The 11042-nt window shown below is 37.8% G+C and overlaps 1 protein-coding gene across 1 annotated transcript in view; it reads left to right on the plus strand.

Moving 5' to 3' along the window:
- The window catches only part of WDR27 (WD repeat domain 27), a 125848-nt gene that overhangs the window by 73624 nt on the left and 41182 nt on the right, over positions 1-11042 (plus strand). Inside the window, exon 24 of the mRNA XM_042444018.1 lies at positions 5425-5527. Within this exon, the coding sequence (XP_042299952.1) occupies positions 5425-5527 (103 nt within the window). The remainder of the gene's footprint in view (positions 1-5424; positions 5528-11042) is intronic.

An 11042-nucleotide genomic window follows, 5' to 3' on the forward strand; every position in this document is an offset into this window, starting at 1 on the left:
TATTATTATTATTATTATTATTATTATTATTATTATTATTATTATTATTATCCCATTACCAGAATGCTCTTGCATTGGTTCCCCTCCAAAACACCAGTGAGTTGCTTTTCCTAGAAGCCTCTAGGAGTGGCAAATAACCTTTTAAATAGATTACCGCCTCGCCTGACACTGTTCAGCAAAAATAAAAAGTTAATTTTAAAAAGCCAAGTGGTTTTTCCACCACTTAGAGATTTTATATTTTGGGTTTTTTGATGTTGTTTTTGTTTGGGGTTTTCTTGTTTTGTTTGCATTTTTGGCAGTTTCTGAAGATCCCAGAGGGTCTTTGGATACAAAAATTTGTCCTCTGGTTCCACCACAGATGCACAGATTAAACATATATATATACCAGGGACTACAATTGATTCTTGAATGCACCCTCTTTTGTAATGCATGAGATGGCCAGAACTCAGAAAGTATCTTTTTAAAATAAAAAAACATCTGGAGGTGAAATCAATTTAAAATCAATAGAATTAAAAAAAAAAAAAGAAATTAGGTAATAGCCTTGAAAATTTATTCCATTTTGCTTAACTTGAAAAAAAAACACAGAGTATATAAGATTACAAACTGGGGCAGCAATTCACAAAAGAGCATATGTGGGGAAATTGCTGTAAATCTCTAAAATGGATAGACTATCCAAGTGAAGTGTTGTGGGGGAAACTGCTTTAAAAGAATGTGGTAGCTACCTTTAATACTAGTTTTTGTTTCTTATTGCTTTATGCTTTAATTTTATCTTTTGGGGAGAACTTGTAAGATCTTGCCAAACTGTAGAGGTTTATTAGCTGTACCAAATGTCAAAACATAATAAAATTAGAGACTTTGGGATTTCGACTATGTTGTGTCCTTATGTTTTTGCAATCAACTTGTCTAACTACAACTCAAATAATGAAAAAGTTGAAAGCATTTCACAGATCACTACTTATCTGCTGTCTCCTTTTAAAACATTAATTTAAGCAGAGAAGGTGAATGGTAGAACAGTTAAAAGTAAAATCTGGGTAAGCAGTTTAACTGTATTGTAACTAAACACTGTAATATTTCAGCTAAACACTGTGCCATACTGTCAGTCCTTCCTCAGAAAATATTTTTTTCTCCTCACTCCACTTTGTCTTCTCCTCCTGTACTTCTCTTTCCATTTGTTTGCCTTGCTTCTCTAGATGAGAAGCTAGAATGAACTGATAAATACAATGTGATGTCCCAGTAAGATTGTAACAGTAGTAATAGTAGGCAGAATCATGGCTCCACCTACCATGGACATAGTGGATCTAATGTTAATAGTGGCCGCATCAATTTCAACTTAGGATGCTGAGTGCATAGAGATTCTTGAGGATCTTAGAAAGTGACATAAATTGTGTGGGTATTCCAAGTGAAAATACTAACCCCCGCCCATTCATGCTCTTTTACTTCTCTTGTTCTTTCTTGATGGTCTTTTTCTCCCTTGTTTCCAAAGTTCATTAAGTTTCCTGTGCTCCCTTATTTCCAGTACTTCTTCCCTTCTCTTCTCTTTTCCCTGTTTACCAGGCAGCACAAACATTACTTCCTCTTGTCCTGACTCGCTGTCTTTCTCTCTATATGTATTTATGTCTTCGAATTCTATGAAGACTTAGGGAAGCATGCCCTGCTCTCTTGCTCTCTGTATGCATTTATGTTTTTAATTGTATGTAGACTTTGGGAACCCCACAGAGTGAAGCAATATATGTAGCTGTCCAGAAACCATACAGAAACCCAGGCTTGCCTGAAAAATAGAATCATAGAATCACAGAGTTGGAAGAGACCACAAGGGCCATCCAGTCCAAATCTCTGCCATGCAGGAAATCTAGATCAAAGCATCCCTGACAGATGGCCATCCAGCCTTTGTTGGAAGACCTCTAAGGAAGGAGACTCCACCACACTCTGAGGGAGTTTGTTCCACTGTCGAACAACCCTTACTGCCTGCACTGTCATCTCTCATTTTGGAAGGTTGGGGAACTCTGTACCCTAGTGAGATTGAAGATGGCACAGTAGGCTACAGACAGATTTTAAATAATAATAATAAATGAAACATTAAAAAAACCCTGATGTGCACACCCATAGGGTCCCTTTAGGATCCAAGCAAAGTGTTATGTGTCTAGGCTTCATAGCCATGGTTACAGTGAACATAAATGCATATTCTGTTTTAGTATTATTGGTGAGAGAAAATACCCAGCATTAGAAACCCACTACTCCCTCCCATATCCTATTATGTGCTCTCTGTTGCCCCTCCACTACCAACTCTTTACCTTTTCTTTCCACCTCAGTATTTGTTCAGCCTGAAACTATGGTAGAAACACGCATACAAATAGACACATCCTTCTTCATTATTATGGATTTATATCATTCCTCTAGTCAGCTTGAGGCCATGTACATGTCTTTCCTCCTCCCCACTTCATTCTCACACCAGCCTTGTAAGTTATGTTAGGCAGATTTAAAATGATCTATCTCTATGGCCATCCAGTAAGTTCCACCACTGAATAGGGACTTGAACCTGGATCTGCTAAGTCCCAGACCACCATACAGACCATTACAGAGCTGTTTTAGGGAAATCAGGCAGCTTAAAGGGGAGGGGGGATTTCTGAAGTGACTCAGGCAATCTAGATTTTTTTAAAAAAATGATACAGTATGATTTTTATGATACAATTATGGTTTATTAGTAAAGATTTTGATCATAAAAAGAGATAATTAAAAAGATGATACTTGACATTTTGTCATGAATATGTCTTATAAGCATTTCAAATAATTTTTCATGTCTTAAACGGCTAAATGTATATTGTATATTTCCTTTAAATGAGATTTGATAAACTAGGGACAAGTAACTTTGGGAAATCCAAGTAGTGGTTTTATTGCAATGTAACAAATTAATTTTGATCAGTTTTTTAAGTGGGCCAAAGTTAATCTTGTCCAGGTTTTCCCTTAACAGTTTCAAAGCTTTGGTTATTGAAATGAAGTGGTTCAGTTTTGGACTGGTGCTGATTATTAGAAAAATATAACCTGAAGAAGGAAAGGACTATGCTGGATTCCTAATTAGCTCCAGGCACAATTTTAGCTCATTGTTTTTAAGCTCTGGATCCCATATATCTTAGGATTTGTACCTATAATAAGCTCCTTGATTGGTCATGCTCATTGAATGGAGCTCTGCTCAGAATTGCATCTTTATCAGATATCAAACTGAAGGGAAGGAAAGAGGAATTTCTTTATTAAGGAATGCCTCTTCTTTTTTTTGTAGCAGGAATATTTGCTTGCTTTTTGGGATCCATTGGCTATGTTATACAGTACTGGGCTGGAAGTAATGCCAAATGGAAAACCACTTACTATTCTCTTTCACATTGGATGTAATCCATTAATTGCTTGCTACAAAAGGCAGTGTTCCAATCAACTGTTTACCCATCTTATGCTAGCACCTTCTAATTCATGAAAATATCATGAGGAATTGTGTTGAAGACTTGCTGAAATAAATACATATACACACATATATGTTTAATCAATTTTGCTGTTGGCTCTGTTTAAAAAAAATTAACACTAGTCTCACTGAATAAGAAAATGAATATGGGATTGGAAACTATACTGAAAGAGGGTCCAACAAAAGAAAGCAAATTAGAACACGGGAAAGTGCTCCTGTTTTAGCTGGAAATGGAAAATGAACATGGAAGTCTGCAGTTTTAATAGGTCAAATTACATGCATGCTAAGAACTGTAAGAAATACAGGTCCCATTTGCTCAATTGAACATTTGGAAACTGGTTTATGTACTTTTGGGACAATGAAAGTCCAAAAATTGTATGTGTATTTGGAAATATCATTACTATTGCAATTTTAAAGTAAGAAATGTTGAATTGTAGCCTTGAAGATATTTCACCCAGCAAGAAAGAAATGCTATTGCATTTGTTTTACTACCTTTTTTTCCAGAACCCTTATGGTCAGGAATGGATGTGATTTCTATCTGCATTAAAACATTCCCAAACACCACCTTAAGCAAGCATCTTTAGCAAGATGCAGTCCTGTGACCCACCACTGTCTTTTATCTATAAAGTAGATTTTTAAAATCATCTTTGCCTAATGAATCCAGTGGGCCTCAAATCCTAGTGTGAATTATTTTATGCCTTTTTATTAGACAAATAAGGTATTGTTGCAATATTTTCAGTTTGTTTCATTTATTTAAAAATGGAGCATTCATCCTTTATTTCTCCCATGGTTCCCTCTTTTTTCACATGCCAGAAAGTCCAGCTTTTTTCAGAATGGAAGAGTAGTTTTGACTTTATATCTTTAGATGCTTTAACTCTAGTCTTTCCTCTTTTTGATGCAATTGGTCTGGGGAGTGATGTATTATATCGCAGCACACATTCATAATAATATTTTTATTTGTACCCCGCTCCTTCCCAAGATCAGGGCGGCTTACAACAAATAGTTAAAACAGAATAGATACATACAAATCAATCAACCAAATACAATAAAAAACAGGCTAAAATGCCCCATTAGCCCAACCTCTTGGCCACGAAAGAGGAGGGAGGCCCACAGGATTTTAGTCGGGGAATGCCTGTTGGAACAGGAAGGTTTTCAGGTCCTTCCTGAATTGGGTCAGGGTGGTAGTCGAGCGGAGCTCGGTGGGCAGCGTATTCCAAAGGGCTTGGGCAGCAGTGGAAAATGTCCTCCGTGTGGTGGAGGATAATCTAGCCCCAGGGACCTTCAGTAATTCATCTTCATAATTATGGCTACTAATATTTTAGCAATGTGGTTTATTACCATTTTGTTTCATAATACAAAAGGCACATTTTGTTATAGTGTTATGTTACAAGATGTTTTCATTTAACTGTTGTTTCTCTTTTTTAAAAAAATACAGTTTTATTTGGAAAAAAAATTCATGCTAATTCTAAATGGATTTTTAAAAATAAAATAAAATAAGCAGGCTGTTAAAAATTGTTCCAACCATAGAGGTTGTAGTGAAAGTGTTCCTAACTTCAGCTTGTTACTCAAATGAATTGGTCTTTCTCCACCCAGAGCATTTGTGTCCTGACTTGTTAAGTTGAATATACAGAAGAAATACAATAGTCTTAATAATTCACTTGCAGTTTACAGCAGAGAATCATAGTTATTAGCTTTAGGAGCCAGCCACTGTTGCTTTGTGATACATGATTTGCATTTGGCCTTTTGTCTTCACTGTAATGCACTCTCTGTGTTTTTATCATTGGGGATTCAACATATGGATGCTATGGTGTTTTAGGGTTTGAGGTTTGGGGTTTTCTTTTTAAGTAGATAAAAAGTAAATGTAGAAAAGTCTCAAAATAAATAATTAAACCTAGAAGCAATTTCTTCATTTAAAAAAAATATTTAAACATTTCTTTCTTTCTTTCTTTCTTTCTTTCTTTCTTTCATTTTGGAAGGTGTGAACGCCGTTTTGAAGGTCATAGCAGCCACTGTCATCCTTGTGGAATTGCTGTTTCTCCTTGTGGACGATTCATTGCCAGTGGATCTGAAGATAAATGTGTATGTAATAGTTGTTAATGTACTTGGGTATTTTGTGAAAGGGTACATCATGTGAGGTTTGCCTTATCATGTTAACTCCCACACAAGACAGTCCTCCTTCACAGTCAACTGCTGATCATGGTAAAGGAAGTAATGTGGTTAGGATGACATCATGGAAACTGACTTTCATAGATTACTGAAGTGATGTGAAGTTTAACTACAGAGTGATTTCTTGACAGTTACCACACCATAACTGTATCATGAATTGTACTTGAGCCTTATCTGTTTTACATATGAGGAAACCCCATTCATTTTTTGAAGAATTTGCATTGTTGCTATTGTATTTTGCCAAATTTACCTTTCTATACTTTTGTACTAGAAACCCAGTCTGTAACTGCTTTGCAGTTATGATCTTTCTGCTTTATTTCTTAAACAAAAGTGGTTTCAGGTTTGAAATGTGGCCAGTTAGAAGCATAATATGTATGAGATGCATATCCCAATGTAATGGAACTAAATATATGGCCAGTCTTGCAAGCTGGAAAATCATATTGACATAGAGACTGAGTAGTGAGGGAAAAATAATGGAAACCATCCAGTGAGCTACACCGACAAGACCGAAATCTGTGTACTTTCCAGCCAAAAGACTTGAAGCCAGCCTGAGGGAATCAGTGGGCTTCCTGAGTAAGTAGAGCCATACTGGAACATGGGTGATTCTGGCCTGATCCCTCTTGCCTTGTAACAGAAATGTTTGGGTTGTCATGATCTCCAGAGTTCCAGTCCAGCTCACTTAAGTCTTCAGATCTCCCTCTTGGGACAAAACCTGCTCTGGAAAGTGATAGTGCCACCATGCTATACATTCCATGGCTTGACTTTAAGGAGGCCAGGCCAAAATTACATCCCAAAAAATTGAATAACCAAGAGGCTAAATTAGCAACCTCTGGTTTCATTGCTTAGATGAATATCGATAGCATTTAATAGATAGTCAGACTAGACTTTATCAGACAGTTACCAGAACAAGACACACTATCAAATTAAGATGATGGGCTTAGGGATAACTATTTAAAATCAGAATACACACTAGTAAATATAAAATGGCAGGAAAAAAATGACAAAGTATGATTTTGAGCATTGGAATAGGATTTTGGAGATCAGGATACTCAGCAGGAAAATCCATTGGGTGACATTGGGCAGGACACACACTCTCACCACTAGAAAACTCCATGATAGGATCACCTTAGGACAGCCATAAGTCAGTAACAGCTTGAATGCACACAACAACAACATGGTTAAAATAACTAAACGAGATCCAGGACTACAGAAACAGAGAGCATAGAGAGTGCAACACTTCATGGAGTCAGAATGACCAGAACACTCTATTGCAGAGTATGAGGCAATATGCAGGGGACAATAGATACTTTTAAATTCAACCCATAGCAGCCACAATATTCCCAGTTAACCAATCAGAGGTCCTGAAGCTGTTTTAGCTTTTTAGCTTACCTGTTAGTTAGCATTTTTGGAAGGAAATCTGAGTTCATCTGCTACAAAACCAAAGTATTATCTGATGGCATGTTATCCAAGTAGCTTAGCCCCATCAGTGATGTTCCTGGCAAAATTAAGACTTGCATTGTTGGCTTCTGAGTTAATCTTTTAGTATAATTTGTTCATAAAAGTATTTCATGCCTCTTATTGTTTCTCTGTCTGTGCACACATAAGATTAATTTCTACTTAACCACATAATCACTTAGCAATATTCCTTTGCATCCCTTCTTCAGAATCTTTCATTTGATTTGTTATCTATTTGGATGTTTAGACAATCAACATTATTTTAATATTTTACTAAATTACTAATTTTAGGCTGCCTATAGGTCCATAAGAGAGGAAAATATTGGTACCAATTAGGAGGATAAATATCTTATTTTGACATAAGCCTTGGAGAGAATGTAATGAGATTTTTTGGTTAGAAAAATGATTTTGTATAAAACAATACCACGCACACATGCACATACCCAGATGCAGACACACAGGGTTTAATCTGCAGTAAGTGGGCAAAATAACCACAGACCTGTCTACATGCTTCTGGAACCATAAGGCTGCAGTCTTGACTAGGAAGAACCCGTGGCCAGGCGTTTTAACTCAGAACATCACAGCCTCTCTGATTTTACCTTGCTTGGTATTGAGTTGCCTTATCCTTCAGGCATTTTGGACAAAAGGGAGAATTTTTGGATTTATAGACTTAAGACCCTAACATCACATGGCCTCAACTTAAAGGATAATACCATAATCGACTGAAGAATGCTGGGAAAATAGTTTTCTGGTCATAGAGTTTGTAAAAGCATCCCTTTTGCCATTGGATTTTTGCCAGATGACAAAAGACATGTTTTTACAACCACCTCCCTTGGAAAGATGATGGAAGTGCTTTGATGGCATGCGGAGAGGCAAGGAGGCAACTCTGCTGAGCTGTTTCAACTTTCTTTTCTCATGCAATAAGGCCCTTAGTTTCATCTATAGCAACTGAATAAGGCAGAAGCTGACATGTTTTATTCATGTTACATTTCTCAGTTCTGTTTGTTACTCACTTCAATAGGTATATAATTTGGCACACAGGCACACACAGCCCCCTTGAGTCCTGATTTTGGGGAAAAGGCAGGATATAAATAAATATAATAATAACAGCAGAGCTGTTGCTCTTAATACTGTAGGGTTTTTTTGTTTGTATGTTTTTGTGTGGGTGTAGGTTTGTGTTTGTGTGTTTGCTTCCTTGCTTTTTTGCTTATTGAAACAATTTTGCATACTTGCATCTGTTCTGAGCCAATGGACAATGGAGATTCAGTGAATGAGTGCAATATGAAATGGAGCAGGCTGTACATGATGTTGCTCTCCAGGTCTGGGAGAAGAATTAAAAGCCAAATAAAGGTTCTTGGCAGAATTGCTGCTTCTGTTTTGCAGCTGCTGTCCAAATTGTTTTCATAAAGTAGCCTGGATCAATTTGCTTAAAGACTCCCTATAAAACTTTGGAAGAAGTAGTAGGAAGGTGAAATCTGAAGTTTCTGTCAATGATTTGGAATGAAATTATATTTTCTTGTCCAAATTGGTCAACTTCCCATTTTGACTTTGTTGTCATAGCATTTTGAACATCTTGAGTTTTGGAATCTTTGAACCCGTAGAGTACTCAGTTGAATGTTACAGGCACCTTTTTTTCCTGGACCATGTTCAAAGATTCTTTCATATTTGCATGATTATTTGGATTTTGCAGTATGGGATTTTGCTACACATTTTTCAAGATAGCTATATACATGTTATATTGGTTAATGTGAATCTGCACCTATGCCAGTTAAATACACACAATTTGGGAATTTAGCAGGAATAGGAATGTTGGAGATGAGGAGACTGAAGTTGAATCTTTTGAAGACTGTCTGGCTATTATTGGTTACACAACAGAGGGTGTATGTTTGGGATCAAGATTTATAACAAGTTTCAAAAAGTTCATTTTCCAATATATCCATGATAGAAGTAATTATGATGTGTCTCCCAGTGCACACCCCAACCTGCCTTTTCAGTGTGGCAATTGCAGCAAGATGGCTGTTTCCGTATTGGTGGAGTGCATTTGTAGGAGTGGCAGCAGAGATGTGTCGAACCATTTTCTTTTATCTGGTTGCTCTGCAACAGATATTCTCTGAGACTTCTCCGGGGTCCTCCAGCAGTTCCTGAGGATAATGTCATTGCTTTCCACCCACTTATAGGAAAAAGCTGGATGTTTCTCTGCTCCCTACACTCACTTAGAAGGAAATGGCCATCTTGGGTGGGCTGCCACGCTGAAATGGTGAGTTCTTTGGGGATTTTCGCTATTAATTATTCAGAATAGAATTCCGCACTGATATGGTGAGTTCTGTTGGGGATTTTGGCCACTGATCATTCAGAATAGAATTCCAAGCTCCCTAACAATAAAAAAGTGGAGTACAAAGGGGTAAGTTGGACTTACATCATCATAACTTACTAAATAAATAATAAATAATAAATAAAACTTTAATTTATATCCCGCTTTTTGTTACCACAGTCAAAGTACAACCTTTAAAAAATACAATATATACAATCCCCCCCCTTAAAAAAGGATTAAACAGATCTATCCATTAAAATTACTGGTGATAAAATCTAAAAACAATAATAAAATAACGGTGGGCAGAGTCTTTGCTTATATATGTCTGCGGGGGGGAGCGTTATACGGCCAGGTTCTATTCTGGGAAGGCCTGCCGGAAGAGATCTGTCTTGACAGCTTTCTTGAAGCTCTCTAGGTTGGCAATTTGACGCATCTCATCCGGCAAGCCATTCCATAAAGTGGGAGCACTGGCAGAAAAAGTCCTCTGGGAGGTCGCTGTCAATCTGGTCTTTGTGGACTGCAACAAATTCCTCCCAGAGGATATGAGGGCATGGGGCGGATTATACGGAAGGAGGCGATCCCTTAAGTAGGTTGGGCCCAAGCCTTGGAGGGCTTTAAAGGTAATGACCAACACCTTGTACTGTGCCCGGAAACGAATAGGCAGCCGGTGGAGTGATTTCAATATAGGTGTAATATGGTCACTCCTAGTTGATCCTGTAATCAATCTGGCTGCCATATTCGGTACCAGTTGAAGTTTCTGGATTCAGCCTGTACAGCGCGCCTGCGTCATACGTGGGCGCGCTTTACGCGGACTTGAGCTTATGCGCTCAAGCCGTGGGGCGCGCACGGGGCGGAAGGGGCGGTGCGTCCCATTCAATTGAACGGGCGCATACGCCCGTTGCGTGCCGCCGCACTGCTGCACCGCCGTGCACGAGCCCCATTGTTTCCAATGGGGCTTGAGCATAGGCGGAATTCGCCTTACGCAGAGGGATCCGGAACGAATCCCCACGTAAGGCGAGGGCCGACTGTATTATCATCCAACCCAAAATGTGTCTTGCAAAAAATGTGCTAAAATATTTAATCATAATTAGGCTATGTTAGGACTGAGGAAAATTACAGGGATCGGGAGTATGGGAAAGAATTGGAGCACCCTGTGAGGAAACTATATATAGTGGCTCTAGCCTCAGTATCTAAAATTTGTTTAGATTTAAAACTATGTGTGGCTCGCTGAAAGATTGTTGTTTTGGTTATACAGTGGGCCCTTGTTATCCGCTGGGGTTTGGTTCCAAGATCCCCCATGGATATCAAAATCCAGGGATGCTCAAGTTCCATTAATCACAATGGCATAGTAAAATGGTGCCCCTTGTATAAAATGGAAAATAAGGGTTTGCTATTTGGAATTTACACTGTTTTGTAATATTTTCAAACCTTAATCCTTGAATCCGTGAATAAAAAATCCATGGATAAGGAGGGCCAAATGTATTTGACATTATGGTGCCTTTTTAGAATGAAATTTGCCTCCTCAGCTAAACGTTGGCAGTATAATACAAATAATGCTTCCTTGCGGCCTATGATTTGTGCTCCTTTTGGCTGAATTATTTCAGAATATTTTGTACAAGGACATTAGAAAATTAATGTTAAAATATTTATCTTTAATGTTTG

Source organism: Sceloporus undulatus, chromosome 1 (assembly GCF_019175285.1).
Source record: "Sceloporus undulatus isolate JIND9_A2432 ecotype Alabama chromosome 1, SceUnd_v1.1, whole genome shotgun sequence".
In the NCBI taxonomy this organism is placed as follows: Eukaryota; Metazoa; Chordata; class Lepidosauria; order Squamata; family Phrynosomatidae; genus Sceloporus; species Sceloporus undulatus.